The sequence below is a fragment of the Gopherus evgoodei genome, chromosome 8 (genome assembly GCF_007399415.2).
Source record: "Gopherus evgoodei ecotype Sinaloan lineage chromosome 8, rGopEvg1_v1.p, whole genome shotgun sequence".
Taxonomy (NCBI): domain Eukaryota; kingdom Metazoa; phylum Chordata; order Testudines; family Testudinidae; genus Gopherus; species Gopherus evgoodei.
Genome location: NC_044329.1, coordinates 4,996,427 through 5,014,545, shown reverse-complemented (window position 1 = coordinate 5,014,545; position 18,119 = coordinate 4,996,427). Strand labels below are relative to the sequence as shown.

The window sequence follows — 18,119 nt, the reverse complement described above, 5'->3', positions numbered from 1 at the left end:
AATGCTCCTGTTTGAAGCCTGTCTGTGATGCTGGCTTATGGCTTAATCAGAAGTATAAATCACCCGCCCCAGATCGGCAGCCTGGGCTCCGATCGATGGAGTTAAACCACTAAAACCTCAGAGATCAGCCCCACAGCATTCTGCTCCAGGTGTGAGCGCTGTTTCCATCCCTGCTGGAGTCCTGGTGATCCCACCTGATGCTGTCTTCTCACTGCACCTGCTTAGAGGTAGGGCAGGGGGTTTCTCTGGAGGCAACTGGGCGGTCAGCGCTAGGCAATGTAAGAAGCTCCATCCCACAGAGCGTTCCCAGGGAGCTCCTTGTCCAGCACAGCACTAATGACTGGCCGATGTGACTTTCCATAGCAGGCAGCAGGGACTCACCAAATGGCCCCAACAGCCTTCCCCCAGAAGAGAGGAGGATCCACCCAGACATGGAGAGTAACAGATTATTTGGGACAAACCCAGGAGTTCAGGGAAGGGAGGGAGGTCATGGGCCAGCAAGAGAGTAGGGACCAAAGAGGGACATAGAGCAGAGCGTCCCTGCTGCTCGAAGAAGATGTTAATGGGCCAGGATGTGCTGCCTAATGGAACCGCTAACCATTGAGCTAACACTTCTCTTCTGGCTTCTTTCTCCATTACAGTTTGGGCTTCTGGACAATTATACATCCCTCGTTCCCCTCCTCAAAAAACAGTCCTCTGAACTGCTCTGCACCCCCATGTAGCTACTCGAAGCCGGGAAAGGATTAGGAGCAGTCTCAGGGCCAGGCTGCAATGTGCAGATCTTTGTCCTTTTGTTGCGTGCACACGAGCTAGCAAAACCCAACACCACCGTTCAGAAGAGGCGAGGAGGACAGCTGTGTAATGGTTTCAGGTACTCCAAGAGTTAAGTGGACAATGAAGTTAATTTTAACACACCCTTTGGCAAGTTTCACTTGGTTTCACTATCAGCTCACTCAGTCATAAGGCCCCAGCCCATTCCCTGCTTTATATTATCCAACATGACAATCTGGCTGCATGCTGTCTTCTGTACCAGTTTCCTCCCCTCTGCGCACACAGCTCTGCCCATGCACCTTGCATTAGACTTGCATTCCTCCTGGAGTTTCTCTCCAACAGGGTTGCCCAATGGTCCCCAGTTAGAGAAGGTGCCTCTCACTTCCGAGCCTACAGGAGCCTAGTGTTTTCATTACAGCGAATAACACAGAGTGCACTAGGAACGCTGACTCATGAACCGGTGGTAACAGACTCTGTTATCGATATCAACCCGGTGGTAACAGACTCTGTTATCGATATCAAAGGAACCAACCACACATTGTTATCCATGTCCTGCGCGCTTTATCGTGCGTCACTCGTTTAGCTTTGCCTGTGCTTTGCCATGCAAAATTTAGCAGCAAGATGTGAGCGAAAGATCTGCCCCCGCTTGGTGTTTATCCGTCATTGCAAAAGCCCTTTGGTGACTCACCGTATGCAGAGGGAGCACTCCAGATCAGACACACTCAGTAGGTCCCTAAGCTCTGGCTCGTGATGATGGCTAGATTTTGCTGCTGCTGTGTCTGCTGCTGTTTCCTCCCCAATACCTAGGAGCAGAAGGAGCAGAGGAATGAGTGATGCCCTCTGAGAAGCGCTTGGGGGTTTTCATAGATTTAAGGACAGAAGGAACCTCTATGATCACCTCATCTGCCCTCCGGCAGCAGACAGCCACAGGGTTTCAGCCGAGTGGATTTCAAATAGAACATTTTAGCAGGCAGCATGGCATGGATCTCAAGTCTAGTGAAGCAAGTGTAAAACCAGGAGCAATAAACTCTGTCCTGCCAGTGAGTCACTGCATGGCCTGAGTGAGTCATTTCTTCCCTCTAGGTCTGTTTGCCCGTTTGGAGAATGAAACTAACCCTCCTCCCCCACGGGTGGTGTGAGGTGTAAGTCATTACTACCTGGACAATGCTCTGAAGAGGAAAAGTCAAAGGGCTAGGTCGCATTATCTAATTGCGTGTACATATTGCAGCAGCCGTCATGCCGAATGCTGAGGCTAAGTTCATACTTTGGAAAAACATTTTCCCCCAGTGTGTCTGGGACGGGAAGCGTTTCTCGTTCCGGAACAGAGGCCTGATCCAAAGCCTCTGGAAGACATTGGGAATATTTCCACAGACTTCGCTGGGCTTCTGGTTTGAGAGCAAAGTAGCTGCACTTGTCTGTCTATGCGGAAGACACACTGTGACTGGAGCCGGCGTGAACAGCCGCCATTCTAAGTGAAGCATGCACGGGGAAATCACCCTGCTAAATGCTGGGTGTGTGGGAGCACAACCACATGCACTAGGAGACAGGAATTCACAGTACAAATGGGATGGGATGGGATGGAATTCACAACCACATGATGCTGTACATCCAAATCCAACTCCAACCTGAATCCAAATACCAGCCAGTCCCCCCTAGCCTATAAGACCAGGTGGTAGGGGTAGACACTGTCCAGTTCAGGTCATGGCTTGCTCCTCTATATTTACTGTGAGGAGGGGATTGCAGCATGTGGCTCTACAGCGGAGTTTGGCCACATACAGTCAGAAGTCCCTAAAGTAGACTCCTCTCCACGGCTTGATGAGGGGACACACTCTAGAGGAGACTGACAAAGCCTCATTAAGAAATGTTGGGTTTCGACAACCACTGAGACTCTTCCATTCTCTGTGAATATCAAGCCCCATCCACCGTGGGTCCCAGCACCCACAGAAAGGCTGCAAACTTGCCCTGCAATGGAGGATGGGATGACACACACACTCACAGCATTTAGATGGGCTTCCAGGTGTCTGCAAGGCCACCTACCTAATGATCTCCCCTCTTGCCTCTCTGCCGAAGTCCCTGAGTCTTTCCATCTCCTCGGCCACCAGGCAGGCTCCAGGGGACTTCGAGGCTCCAACTGGTTAAGTTCAGACAAAGCTTCCCCCTTCCCATCCTCCATCTCTTTCTCTGGATCCTAGATCACAAAAAAATAGAAAGTCAAGCCTGATATCCCTGCCTCCGGTGCATTCCCCATAGACACGTGTGTGCTACTGAGTCACAAGGGGAAGGATTTTCCACACCTGCTGGGGATGGGAGCTCCAAGGGAAGGACTTTACACACACACACACACACACACACACACACACACACACACACACACACACACTACAGAGGAGAACAGAGATGCTGTCCCCTTGCTATCCAACCTGGGCACCTGCCCTGCATGCAGAGGATGGCCAGTGTTGTGCTCAAAAAATGGGCCAACTCTCTCCAAGCTCCGCCCACTCCTTGGGTGTTTGAACCCACACTCCCGCATCTTCTCATCCCTCCTCAACTGGCAGGGTCTCTCAGAGAGGGTAAAGTAACACTAGGAGCTGGCCTGGATTTTTCCTCACGTAAAGCTTTTCATCAAAAAATCCCAAGCCTCTTTTTTTCCCTCAAAGAATAAAACTTGGGGAGAGGGAATTGCTGACACGACCCAAATTTGTTGTCACAGCTTTTGTTGCCCGAAATCAGTTTGGAAATATTTTGCTTACCAAAAACACGGCCGGGGGGGAGGGGGAATATATGGAAAATGGAGGAGTTCTCATCCCTGCCCAATCCCTTCACGAGATGGGGGTATCACTTTCCCTGTGTCCAACCCGCACTGTTCACCACTTTGCGGTGCTGAGTCTTTGCTAGTGGCAACTCCACAGTCTTTCTTTCACCCCTCCCAATCCCAGTGAAAGACATTGTGCACAGGACTGCACTCTTGGTTACACACACCCCCCCCTCTATGTGACTATCCTCACCTGATCTTTGCTCCTGCATGCATAACCATAGCAGGCCCAACAGGCCCCCTCACCTGCCCATACTCTCCTCCGGAAGAGGGACTTAGAAGAGGGCCTGCTCCTTCCTTTCCTGAGCTGGAGCTTTTAAAGTCTAGGCTGGCTGCACTCAGTAGCTCCACGCCCGTGCCTGGCAGTGGGGAGTCATCCTGTGTGAGGATCTGGAGGCAGAGGAGTCACGTTACATTTTTGGGGCAGGGGAAGCAAACTGTAAGGTGCAATGTGGCTTCTAGATCAGGGTGGAAGAATCTAAGTCCTCAACACCCTCTACTTCCCCAGCCCCAGCCCGATGTAGTCTAGAAGCTAGGCAGGACCAAACTCCAGCCATGCCTGATGGCTACAGTCAGGGTAGAGATGAAGATCCAAGCCCAATTTCTCTTCTTCAAAGCCTCTGGGCAGAATCCTGGTTTCCTGCTGCACTGACCCACCAGTTCTACCCATTGCAACATGAATGCCCGGGCAGTGCAGTGAGCTGGGAAGAAAGGGTGGGAGAAGAGCGAATATGGCAGTGGTGATTAACAGCTGTGGGGATTTTGCCAACAGAACTGATACAACACAGGCAGGCACAGTGCAAACTGCCCCATCCACAACAATGTTCCTCACCCCGGACTCGGACAGAGGAAACATCTCTGTGCCCATAGAGGCTGCCAGGGTAGCAATCGGTGCTGAAGGTCATGGTGATTTCTGTAATGGGAGGGACGCCGGCCAAACAGGATCTGCACTGAGATCCTCCACACGCCGGGCTGGCTAGACTGCTCTTTCTTAACCAGCCCGGGTGCAGTGTCTCAGCTAAGCACTGCCAAGGCAAGAGACTTGGAGATGCAGCTCGAGAGGCAGTTTTCTGGACAGGAAAACTGCAAGGCTTTTGCCTGGGGAATGTGCGGGGGAGGGAAGGAAGCCTGTTCAGAGTTGCCCTCAGGAACAGGCTAGTTCTCACTCCCATGTTGGCAGGGTTAGCAACTCAGCGGAGCAAGCTGCCCGGTCTCCGGGAGGAAAGGAACGTCTCGTGGCTTTATTTTACTGCCTAATTCAAGGGCACTGAAATCCATGCCCAGATTTCTACCTCCAAGGGCAATGGACAGGGTTAACGTGGAGCCTGGCTCTTGGCTGAAAGGCCCCGGGGCACGTTCACCTTTTCCACCTCGTGCTGAGCAGCAGGGAAGCTGGGATTCAGCGTAAGGCAGTGGTGGAACTGCAGCAAGGCTTCGGACTTCTCTCCCAACTCCAGCAGCACCTTCCCTTTCCTGAAATAGCCCTGCAGAGGAGCAAAGCAAATAGGACAGAGCCATCTGGATTAGTCACCAGCTGGTTGCTTTCTTTTAAAGGGAACCTCATGCCCCTGAGAGGCACTAGCTTGGCAGCCCTAGAAACTCAAGTCCTCATTGTATCAGCTCATCAGGCAGCTCTAATACAAGTTTTCCCACCAACTCAGACCTTGCGGAACCCCCTTAAAAAAACCCAAATGGCCACCGAGGCTCCCCTCTAAGAAGCCCCATGAGTTGAACTATGAATCCCATGAATGTCCTAGAGGGCCGCGTGTGGTGAAATGTGAACTCTGTACTGCCGCTGCTTCCGAGAATCACAGAAATTAGAAATGGAAAAGACAAGAAGGCGGCTAGTCCTGCTGGGCAGTACAGAATGTATTTAACACACTGCCAAAAAGGGTATTGCGTGATGTGGGTGGTTTTCTATAGGACAGCAACCTACTACTGCTGCCAGCTCATAACTTTACTCCTTAAGCTTATGTGCTAGTGTTTGTTCTGTGGTGCTAAAGGATCCAGTTTCAAATCCTGTAGACAAACCGTTACACCTTCAGTCAGATTTTCTCATAACTCACTTCTTGATCTACTTACCCTGCTCCCCACGCTTACCCTTCCTGTGCTTTATCAGCAGACGCGCCAACAAAGGAAACAGATGTCCATAAAGGCTGCTTAAGGCACAGAAGGGGTTTTTATTCCAAAATGCAACATAGCAAAAGCAAATCAAATTAAACTGTATGCTGAGAAGTTGGAAAATCCTTAGCAAAGCAGCAGTAAGTCTTCCCAGTTTCCCATTCCTTCCACTAAGGAACAGACTGCTCTGACATAACTCTAAGATCCAGCCATCTTTGGCTGTCCTCCTCCTGCCTCTCAGTATCGCACTATCCTTCTCACGGGCCCTGACAAATGCAACCTTGCCCTGTTCAGCTCTATTCAGAATGCTACTGCAAAGAACATTTTCCTCCTGGCCCATTCCTTTGACCGCCTCACCCCTCTTTGCATCCTTCCACTGGCTCCCGTCCTCCGTCGCACCAAACATAAGCTGCCTAGCTTCACTTTTAAGGCCCTTCATGTCTAGCCCCACCTGACCCGTTCTCTCTCGTTCAGTACTAAAACGTCGACTCCTGCCTCCATCCGGCCCATGATACCAGCCTGCACCACTCGCCTGTGAAATTTTCAAACAAGCACCTCCATGCTTTCTCTCATGCTGCCCCTCGTGCTTGGGAGAAGCTCCCCAGGCACATCCACAAACCCACTTATAGTCCCTCCTTCAAACTCACCTCTTCCAAGATGCCTACAAAAAAACCTTGACAACGGTTAGGCCCCTGGCATGCTCAGACCATTGCCTGTCATACTGACCAATGTCACCTCATTTCCTTGTACTCCCCGATCTGTATCTATCCATCTGGTGTCTCTTGACTTATACTTGGATTATAAGCTCTCTGGGGCAGGGACCATCTCTGTGTTCTGCATTTGTAGAAGACCGAACACAACGAGGTCCAAGCCTGTGACTGGAGGTCCGAGGGGGCTACAGTAACCCAAATAAATAATCGTGATACTGCAACCCCCCCCCGCCTGCAGCCCACAGCTGTGTCCCCGCTAGCCCACTCCATGGTCCGTGCACCAGTCCAGCAGGAATCATCATCTCCCTTCCACTCTGCTGGAAACTTTGCTTTCATTACCTGAGTTCTATGCAAGCAATGAGTCTGCTTGAATGAAGATTGCCATTGACAGGATGCCAGACACTTCTGGAGTCTTTCACTTTAGGATTGTTTTTTTTAACCCAATAGAGTTATCTAGGTGCGCTGGGCTTAATGAGATATGACAGATGGCCCGATTAGCATCATGGAGTGTTTACATTCAGTAATTGCAACTTGCCACTTAATTTGGTTAGTGTGTTTCCAAGCAAGACACACCCAATGACAGTACAGACAGCAAGCGCGTGAGTTCAGAATTAGCAATGGACCATGATCCTGGCTTGGTAACCAGCTGCACCAGGGCTGCTGACAAGGTGGTGGCATTCAAAGGCTGGATCCTCTGAATAATGAGCACATTTTCCCATCCACTCTCGGGATCTAAAACTCTTGCCACCCTCTGAAAGCTGTCCCTTTCCCAGCCATTCCCCAGGGACACAGGGAACAGCCACCATGTAAGTTTTCCAAACTATAGGCCAAGGGAGGCTAGGAGAAACCCCTGAGTAGCTATTGCATTTCCCCTGCACTGCCGGGACCTGGCTCCAAGCTGAGCTGAGCTGAGGGTAAGATATTTGCATTTGGGGGAAATTAGGCAGTTTTGGATTCCGAAGAGAATTTGTGACACTGAAGAGAAAAAAAGTCTCATCTGTCTGTATAATTTGTATTAGTGCCACCATTAAAGACACAGCGCCAGACGGTGTCTCCAGCCAAGCAGTATTCAGTGCAGGAAAGGAGGGGACAAAGACACCTTTGTGCTCAGTCCCTGGTGTAAATTAGAGCAATCTCAAGGCTGCTGTAATTCAGACTCTGCTGCCCACAGCCCCCAAACCTCCAGTTCACTCCAGCCAGGCTCTCATATTTCCTTGATGTGCCCCTGGTACACTGGGGGCTGCAAGGGAAGCCGGCACAGAGCCAGCCATGCCTGGTCTTCCCCTGGGGACCCAGGTATGCTGAGAGTATTCCCTCATGGGGAGATCTGGCTGCCTTTGTGTAGCCGGAAAAGTATGAAGGTGCCACAACGCCACAGGGAATCCAGCACACACTGTGCAAACATACACAGAGAAACGAGCTCTCTCCAAAACCTGGGCAAGTGAGCTCAGAAAAATCAAACAGCATTAACATTTGTCACTGTCATATTATCCAAAGTGCAATGCTACTCCCTTGCTCCCAGACGCTGAACGAGGGCCAAAGAAAATGAGGTCAGCTCCACCCGTGGCAAACAGGAGCCTGTGTCATAAAGAAAACATGGGCCCACAGTCTGGCATAATCAGTCAGCTCAGTTTAAGCGCGCAGGCTGGAGACCGAGCTGCCTTTCCCCTTCAAGGTCTGGCCTGAAATCTCTAGCAGGGCACTGGAGGCGGGAGGGAACCAGGTATCCAGCTCCTTTTATAATGGGCTTGTCTAGCAAACGCCCAGTTGTACCTGGCCTGTGGAGGGAATGCCAAGAAGAAAGCACTTAGTGAGCCGCAGGCAATCTCACCATAGAGAAAATAACTCTGTTTTGCTCGGCAACATACAAGGGAACAACAGCTGTGCCAGAATTAACAAAAAATGGCCTGGTCCCATATGCCTTTACAACACTAACTATATAAGGGATGAACTTCCTGCCAAAAGCACCTTGGAAAACGCCATCTGATTTCCCAGTAGAAGGGAGGCGGGAAGGGTTCCCATCTCTGAGCGTTTGTCCTCAAAGGCAGCACCACGACCATGCTGCCTCACTGCATGATGACAGAGTCATCGCATTGTGACAGAGCATTGCGATGCACAAAACAAACTGCATGTGCTTGATGGTCTAGCAAGTTAAAGCCTGATCCAATGCCCATTAGAGTCAGTGGAAAGAGTCTCAATTTTTATAACAGGCATTGGATCAGGCCCTAAGACTCACAGGATGCTGACCTGCCCACGAATTTCAGGAAGAGTGACAAAAAGGCAAAGCACCCTGGAGCTGGAGGGGGGAAGAGACTTCATGGAGAAAACCCTCCAAAACTGAAACAGCTGAAATCTGCATGGGTGCTGAGTCCCAGAGACAAATCCTGAGGCACCAGCAGATAAGTTGCTAGGTGCACCCTGTTCACTCCTGGCGTGGCTTATGTTTGATAACAGATTCAAATTTTGCTCTTAAATATTTGTAGGACCCCCCTCCCCATCTCCTTTAAACAGCTCTAATTCTCTCCAGGGAGGTAGGAGGGTTCGCAGAAGTGTGGCAAAACAAGATCAGGGAGATTCCTAGGGCCAAATGAAGCCCTCTGGGAGAACGGGGAGGAAGAGCCCGCCAGCATATAGAGTTCTAACAATCCAGGAACAAAATCCCCATCCCTGTGAGCAGATGGCTGCAGTCCCACAGCTCAAGCACAACATTTCGCATCACGTTTCATTTCAAGGAGCCCTTGTAGCCCACAGCATGCGCCCCGTCCACCTTCTTGTAGCAGAACCAACCCACCAGCCACGCACTGACTCACCTCGCACTCTTCTGGCTCACTCCGGCACACCACCTCCAAATCCTCCAGCGCCTCTGAATACTGCTGCAGGGCCACATACGCCTCCGACCGGCACAGCCTCAGCAAAACATCATCAGGAGCTGCACACAGAAGGCCTCAGTGCCATTAATACAAGGTCTACACTCAATATCTCCAATACACAGCGAATTCTGACCTAGTGCAAACAGGTGCAAGTCCTGTGGAAATCTCCTGGACAAATTCAGCTGGGGAGGAGGATTACATCAGAAAACAGGTGTTGGGCTAAAGTAGTGTAACTTGTACTGACTTGGCATTGGATGGACAAGGCAAAATAAGCACAGATTGCACATCAAGAGTGTGCAGAAGAGGGTGTAGAAGGAAAGCCAGCTAACAGGATAAAACAGTTGTGACAATTGTTCTGCACACTCATTGTACGCCAAATCAGTGAGACTTGCACTATTTTATCACATACCCTCGCATTTGCATTTTGATCAACTTACGCCATGATTTTGTCATCACTAAATTCACACTGTTGGCACTAATTATTTTTCGTTAATGACAATTTCAGGCCAGGATGCAGATGGGACCATAAGGCAATGAATATGCAGGTTAGTGCTCTCACAATGGAATATCCAAATCAGGCACATGACTAAGAGATCTTATCCAGCTAACTACGTGATCTAGTCTGACACTAGTCACAGATGTCAACATTTTATGACAGGGACTTGTAATGCAAAAGCAGGCTTGGATTAAACTAGAGTTGGTCAACAAAGCTAAAGACTCTATAATTCCAAATCTTAACTCATGACAACTCTGAAATTTTCAAAGCTGATTTCATTCTGCTGGGTTTCAAAATGGGCCCGGTTTTCCACTTTTGATCCCCAGATATTTGCAAGGAATTATTTTATCTACATTACTGTATTCACGTGTTTTGGAAATGTCTCAAAAATGATTTTTTTTTCAATTTTGAAATAGACGCTTTTCATTTAGGGTGTGCTTCTGATTTTTGTAGAAGCCTGCTGTGTGGTGAATTGGTCTGATACAAACTGGTACAATCATCAAGAGAAAACAAACTGAAAACTTATAAGTAAAAAATGAAAATGGTACAGAAAACATGAAGAAAACTTGTTTTTCAACTGAACATTTTTGACCGGTTCTACTTAAAACCACTAGGGGTATCTCAGGTTAACTATCCACCCTTATAATAATGAATCATGTTTATTATGGTAGTGCCTAAGGACCAGCAAAGATTGGGGCCCCACTGTGCCAGGTGCTGTACGAGACAATCTCCGTCCCGAAAAGCTTCTGATTGAAATAGATGAGCCAGACACGGGCTATGGGGAAAGGACAGAATGACAAGTAGCACAATCAGTTACAAATCAGAGACAGGGAATCAGAGCTTCCATTTCATCTAGTCCCTTTCCTTGCTAATGCTGAACTGCTCCCTACTTTTTAATCTCAGGTGCTCGGTGGAATAAGGCTGAATCACAGCCACCATCCCTTCAGAGACTATTCAACAATCTAAAATAACCTAAGGATTCCCCTCTCCTGCCCCAAATATCCAGCCGTAAATTTCCCTTCATTCCAATTTATTCTGATGTACTCAATCTCTTAGCAAGACCTCAGCTGAGTGGAATCTGACAATGCATATTGGAGCTGCCTTTCAAGAACAGAACTTATTGATTCGAAGGTGGGGGTTAGGGGCGCGGTTCTCCAGACATCCAGAACCACAGTCTTTTGGGACAGAGCTGTGCTTCTGTGGCTGGAGAAAGAATAAAAATAGTCCCTGTGGTGTGCTGTTGCCATAGAAGGCCCAGGGGCGTCTGCTGTAAGTCACTGAGAGATGCTGCTATGCGACATTACAAAACAACATTTCAGCTGAGGACCCATAGGCTGCAGTGACACAAGCCAGCCTCTGAGTCCGGCTGGCCAAGTGTTTGCCATCTCCGTGTCAAGGAAGATGGATAGAGGAGGAAGATGGAACAAAGAGAGGGAATCTGTATCCCTGCTTGGCTCTGTGTTTTCAAGTAGATATGTAGACTGAGATTCTTGAAAGCCACCTACGGGAGCGAGGAATTCAATTCTCGTTGACCGATTAATAGCAGTTGTGCACCTTTGAAGTTCCCCGCTTTAGTACCAACACAAGGTGCCGTAGTGGCAGTTCTACGGAGCTCTGCTAGCTCCTGGACAGACAGCACTGCAGAACATTTCCTTACACTGGGCCTCCCACTGACCTGGCGGGATCAGCTCTAAGCTTTGCCTTTCTTCCAGCACTTCCATTGTGGGCGCTAGGGGTATTGCTGGTGTCATATGGCAACTTGTTCACTGACACCCCCAATTCTAATTTCATTGAGGTCACTGAATAAGCACAAGATGATATTGCTTTCAGACCCTACTGGGCTAGGTTGGATTTCAGCTGATGACTTCTAACTAAAAGTCTTCCTGGGACAACCTGTCATACCGTACATTAATTTGGAGAGGGGGCCACCTATCTCCCAGTATGCTGGTAATTTTCCTGGCCAAGCAGTCTGTCTATGAATACTTTCTCTCTTTCAGTCTCTCCTCATGAGACTGTTACAGGACTGCTGACGGGCACAAGCTTAATCAATGAGAAAGCCTGGCTGTGAACCTCAGCCCATCTCTGCAATCCACAGCTGGCAACATTAGAGAGAGAAAATTCTCCTGCACTAACTACACTGCTGGCTCTCTGGCACTCCCAGGAAGGCTCATCTCCCCAGCCACTCCACAGTCTAACTTCGGAAAGTGTGGAAAGGCCGGCTGGATAACATCGCCTCTGTGTCTGTGCTGGGGAAGCCATCACCCTGCATGGGGTTTACTCAGATGGGTTTCGTTTGGGCTGCACTGGTGTGTTAAAGTGAGCGACTGACAGCAGCAACCCAAAACCAAGCTATAACAAGGACAGGCACAGTGCCATCCTTCTGAATGAACATAAACACAGTGGCCAGGCATGCACCTCTGGAAATTCATTTGCGGACTAAGAATAGTCTTGAGAAAAGAAGACCGGGGAGCGGGGGAACTGATGACAGTCTTCAAACGTGTGAAGGGCTGTTCTAACAAAGGCGATGATCAATTGTTCTCCATGTCCACAGAAGGCAGGATAAGAAGCAATGTTAATCTGCAAGTTCAGGTTAGGTATTAGGAAAACTTTCCAACTATAAAGGTAGTTAAGTTCTGGAATAGGCATCCAAGAGAGGTTATGAAATTCCCATCACAGCAAGTTTTTAAGAATAGGTTAGACGAGGGATGAGTCTGGGTTTATTTGGCCCTGCCTTAGCACAGGAGGCTGGACTTGACTTCTCAAGGTCCCCTCCAGTCCTACATTTCGATGATTCTATGATTTTATGACTAAGGGGGGCAAAAATCTGCTGCTTGATGTAAGTGTTAAACACCAACGCGGCCCTAAGAAAACTCAGCCAAGGACTGCTCTGTAGCCAAAGGGAAAAAGGGCCTTGGGCTAAAATTAAGCAACAAACTAGAAACGCTTTCCAAGCACTTATAGTTATTTAACTACAGATAGGAGATTCTAGCAAACCCGCTCTGAAGAAGGCATGCTGCTGAAATGTTAGCAGTGCGCTCTTCTCCATAATAAAACAATCGTAAGTGCTCTGAACATATGCTCTGGTGTGTTGCTCTATGTAAGCCTGAGGGTGTTCAGGGTGTGCTTAGCAGCTTTGGGCTTGGTTTGCTACGGAAGTTTCCCACACATGGAACACTGCCAGTGCACCTGAATCCTCTGCCATTCCAGACCTGGGCTTTGATGCAGTTCTGCCAATGAGCTGCAGTCCAAGCGGGCAGACAGCTGTGACTATGATGGCCAATGAGACTATTTATTCATGCAAACATACCTGTCTTTACTGTAACCTTGCCCATATCCCCATATGTCTCTTTATCCACCTGTTGTGTCTTGTCATAATCCTGGCGAACAAGCTCTCTGGAGCAGCAGTTGCCTTGCCTTTACTTATCTACATGGTGCCTCACACAGTGGAGCTCCTATCTCTTACTGGGTCTCCTCTCCCTGGTATTACTGCTATCTATATAATAGCAGTAGCTGCAGCCCCTTCTCCCAATGCTAGTCTTTGAGCCAGGACTGCCAACCAAACTGAGCTGTGCAATGCATTTTGTTCAGCAGAGAAATGGAATTCATGGTGAAATCACAACTCATTTTTCATCTGGGGGCCTGAGCCGAGCTCAGAATCCAGAGGGGAAGAGCTAGGGTGTCACTACTTTGCACTATGTCACCTGTCCCCTTCAAGCGTGTGTAAAGACAGATAGCATGGCCATTCGTAGTCACAGGTTTAATGATCTCTACGGATCAGGTTTATTTGCCACATGAACTTGAGCTTGTGGGGGAAAGTAAGATACTTCATCTCAAGTTCAAGATCTGGCTAGGTGTTTTGTGACTGCTCTGTGTTTCAAGTCTGTAGCTGTTGCCTAATGGTATTTCGTTATCTTGATTGCCACTGAAAGTTAAGGAGAGGTCCATTATTCTCACTGATACACATTCATTGGCAGAAGTGATATTAGGCAACTGATGGATTGACAAAGCACTGCCTTTGGTTAACTGCAAAGTACTTTTGCATTTCCCTTAAAAATAACACAATGTTTTAAAACTTTGTTTATAGACAGGCAGTATCCATAACCAAGATGGGAAGTTCATCTGGGCAGGGATTGAGTATTTCTACGTGTTTGTGCAGTGCCCAGCACCAGGAGACTGGCGCAACGGCAATCCAAATGTCATAAGAATAAAGACAAGTTGGGGAGATGGTGAGCTTAGAACCAAAAACCTTTGGAGCACACAAATAGTGTAACAAGGATTTGGAACATTGAACATTTTTTTCAGTATTTCTTTTACAGGAATCCCATGATGTAAAATAAAACAGTAATGAAAATGTTAATAAACACACATGTATTTGCTTCAAGACTGTTGACCAAGCAATCATGATGCTGAAAAGTGATGCATGTCTTATGTTAATATGTTGGATAAAAGGATCTGCTCAGGACACAATGAGGATTTATTAGTCATCAGCAAATCAGTTACATTCCCAAGCTCCGATCCTGCCAGCAAATTTCCCTTGGAGGTCAATCCTGAAACACGACTGCAGGATCCAGCCCTGGCCCCCGGATGTCCTGGGAGAGTAGAGAATTAGTCAAACTCTGGCTAAGAGTCTTTGCCAGGGCTGCATTCTCCCAAGAGGCAGAGGTGGCTCAGACAGGTGTAACTGTGGGTGGATACACTGTGACAGTCTCACAACCCTGCTGACCATTCTCCATCTTCGTCGCCCTTTTCCACATGGCCAGCTTTGCTGGTCACAGGGACAGCGCCACTGTTGCTGAAGCAAAGACCTTCCTCTGGGACTGACACATCACTGGATGTGAGCACTCTGTGTCACTGAACTTCTAACTTCTAAAACAGCTGTTCCCCTCTCATCCTCTCAGAAACTCACCGTTCCTCCTGCAAATAATGGCTCGAATTCTGCTGCCACTTACACACGTGAAACCTTTCAGATTAGTGGCTGACAGCAGAATTTGCCCCAGCAACTGTACCCCTCAACCTGCTAAAGAAGGTGGTCATGAAAGAAGAGCAATGCTGCTCACATGCATGGAGAGAAACTATATATGTGCAGGTGAACAACTTAAATCGTGTCCAGGGCTTGCAAAAGAAAATACCAGCAACTGCATGAAAAGGAGAGGGCTGTTACTTGGAGCTCTGGTACAGATGATAATCAAAGTGCCTTTTAAAAGTCCTGGGGGGTGGGGTTTGGTGGAATTCATCTGTGCAAGAGGGTGCAAATGAGGCGGGGTTGAACTGCCTCCCTTAGTGACCCTGTGAAGTCACGGCTTCATTCCCCGGCTCTGATGGTGGGGTTCCCCCCTGTCTCCGCGAACAAAGCGGCTCTTTATTAAGAGGAAGCTAATAAGGAGAGAGACGGTGCAGCCCCCGAAGCAGTCGTGCCTGGCGAGAAGTTACATAACCAGGAGCTGGTGGGGGGCTGCTTTGCGTGGTGGGTGCGTGGATCCAGACACTGACCAGCCTCCTTCCCCACCCCACCCCACTCCCCAGACCCTGCCACGCTTACCCAGCTCGAGCCCCTTCTGGGCTGCCCTCAGCGCGGCCCTGTAGTCCCGGCTCCGGAGCAGCTCTTGCGCGTGGCTTTGCAGCCGGGCCAGCCGGGGCTCCCGGGCCAGGCACTTCTCCAGCAGGCCGCCCAGCAGGACGTTGCAGCGCACGGCTCTCGAGCCCAGGAGCCTCAGTTTCCCCCGGCACACGAGGCAGCGGGAGGGCAGCGGCTCGCCCAGGCACCGCTTGCAGAAGGAGTGGCCGCAGGAGACGGTCACCGGCTCCCGCAGGACAAACCGACACGAGGGGCAGAGGAAAACGTCCATCGCTGGGGCCCCAGCCCGCGGGCGGGCGGGCGCCCCTGGAGCCGGGCTGCCCGGGGCGGGCGGGGACAGGCTCCGGGCCCCCCAGTGCCAGGGACCCGGGGGGCGCTCCTAGACAAGGCGAGGGGCTGGGAGCCGCGCACCAGAGCGAAGCACCCAAGGGCCCTCCACGCCCCTCAGCCCATCCTCGCCCGGCTGGGCTGCTGCCCCCGGGGACAGCGGGGCGCGCTCGGGCTCCCCGCGGGTGACACCCCGCCGCGCTTTTCCTGTCCCCGGCCCGTGTCGGGGTCACAGTCCCTGTCCCGCTCTGCCGGCGCCGGCTCTCCCCTTTCGCATCCTTCTGCCGCCCTGCCTGGGGGAGGCGGCTGCTCCTCCCACCCTCCTCTCCCCTGGGAGGAAGGCGGGGGGGGGCAGGTGGGTGCAGTCACTTCCCCGGGGCTGGAGCAGCCCAGCGCCATCCCCGAGGAGCGATTTGTCGGGGCAAAGGGGGGGGGGGCTTTGCCCCCCGTCCCCCCCCTTGCAATCGCTTTTGTTGCTTGCACAAAACTATATTACGTAAAATCTAGAGCAGCCCCCCCATGTGATGGGGCTCCGGCGCCTGCCCATTGGCGGCCGGCTCAGGCCCGCCCCTGTTGTGAAACAGACCTTGCAGGCTGCGTTTCGTAACCGAGGGGATGGGGTTTGCTTGGAGGGAGAGACAGGGAGCCTTGGGGGGATATGGGGGGCTACATGGGGGGTGAGGCTGGGGGAAAGGAGTCACTGGCCCCGCGCCCGCCTGCAGCATCCCCCTTGGGGCGGCGCAGGCTGCCTGGACCGGTTCCTACCAGACCACCTGGGAGGGAACTGGCTGCTTATGCAAGTGCTTGGCTTGCAACGCCGGTGTCCCTGCCTGCGCCCGGGTCACCCGGCTCGGCTGCAAGGCGCTGCCCGCTGGAGCAGGGCTGGGCTCCCTTCGGGGAGTTCACTGGAGCTGAGGAGACGTGTGTACATGCGGGCTGAGGAATGTACAGAATGTACCGAGAGCGCGAGAAAAGCATTATATTAAATAAGGATTAGTGTGCATGTGTTGCTCGTGTTACGCACTGGTGTTGCATATTCTTGTTTGCATCGCAGGAGCTCCTGGAGCTGTAAGCAGTCTCATGCCAGCTCCTGCAAAGACTTATTGTGGTCGGAGGAGACCATCTCTGATCCAAAGTTTGCAGTTTAAAGAGACAAGACAGACGGAGGGTGGGAGAAAATAAGCCTTACATTGTCCCTGTTATCCAGAGGAGAAACTCGACACCCAGGGAGATCAAGAGATTTGCTCCAGGCCACACACGAGTCTACACCACAGCTGGGAATTGAATCCAGATCATACCAGTACTTCCCTCCACTGGAACAGAATAAGAAATGTATAAGCACATAGTCAAATGACATTTTTTCATATATATTCATGTGTCTCTGTGTGGGGCATGAAGGCCATGTGGTGTTCTGTCAAGCCCCAAGAACTATTAATCTAGTGTCCTGTCATTCTGCAGTATAATTGTGTGGCAAAGGCAGTTTTATATAATGCATTCCTGAGGAAATGGCAGAACCATATGAACTTTATTGTCCTCTCTGCAGCTCAGCAAATCGTACATTATATAAAGTATTTTTGCATATTCAACCTCCTTGGAGGGGGAGGTTTGTCTGTTCCTTGTAGGCTCCCTGAGTTAAAAAAAAATCCAAAAAATAAATACATAAATAGAAATAATGACTAAATGTGCTGAAACCTCCACCCGTTCCCAGGTATTCCAAACGCAGAAAACGGGGGGCTCTATTCACTGGAGAAATTAGAAACAGCCATTGCAGATCAGACCAGACCAACCCTATCAAGACGGCAGAGCGACTGTGTGACAGGCTGTGAGTGCATGGGATTGGCTCACCAGATCTCATCTCCGGGTGCACGTAATGCAAGTGTTTTATAACTGGGTGGACTGTGCCCTTTGGCATTTAAAGTTACACGTGGCGTGGAGCACAAAGGAGCGAGTAGATGTTGTTGTAATTTCAACCAGAAGAACGGGGACAATAGTCAGTCACCGTGGCAACAGACACCAACACACTGATTCTTTATGCAGATCCAGGGCTAGAACAGCAAGCAGCACTAGAACATCAAAGCCTTTATGTAAAGGGGGGATATTAAGTATCTGCTACCCATGCTGTTCCATTTATCGGCTAGCCCTAAGAGCAGGGGTAACTACTGAGAACATAACAAGCTTCATCCCAAGATATTTTTTTCAGATGCATTTGTTCCTCCCATTAAGCATGTTTGGGGACCGCATGTGGGGTGGGAAATTCATGCAGAGCAAAGGAACCTGCCCCTGCCCCTGGTCAATAGTCCACACCACTGAATGCATATTCAATGGAAAGGAAATATATCCCTGATCATGATATGGTTGCCAAAAGTGGCAGGTCCTGTTCTCTAGATCCAGGGCTACTTAGTCTCGTCTCTCATGACACTGCTGTTGCAGGAGATGT

The 18,119-nt window shown here is 50.0% G+C and overlaps 1 protein-coding gene across 3 annotated transcripts in view; it reads right to left on the bottom strand.

Moving 5' to 3' along the window:
* The window catches only part of LOC115655816 (LON peptidase N-terminal domain and RING finger protein 1-like), a 29,178-nt gene extending 13,001 nt beyond the window's left edge, over nt 1-16,177 (bottom strand). The window contains exons 1-6 of one of the 3 annotated variants that reach the window (XM_030571700.1): nt 15,320-16,176; nt 9,225-9,343; nt 4,945-5,067; nt 3,830-3,973; nt 2,809-2,959; nt 1,460-1,574 (exon numbers count right to left, since the gene is read on the bottom strand). In XM_030571700.1, the coding sequence (XP_030427560.1) occupies nt 1,460-1,574; nt 2,809-2,959; nt 3,830-3,973; nt 4,945-5,067; nt 9,225-9,343; nt 15,320-15,626 (959 nt within the window). In that variant the 5' untranslated portion in view covers nt 15,627-16,176. Of the gene's footprint in view, nt 1-1,459; nt 1,575-2,808; nt 2,960-3,829; nt 3,974-4,944; nt 5,068-9,224; nt 9,344-15,319 lie in introns of all 3 variants that reach the window. The other 2 variants (XM_030571702.1, XM_030571703.1) reach the window with 2 other exon arrangements.
* Nucleotides 16,178-18,119: the final 1,942 nt, after the last annotated feature.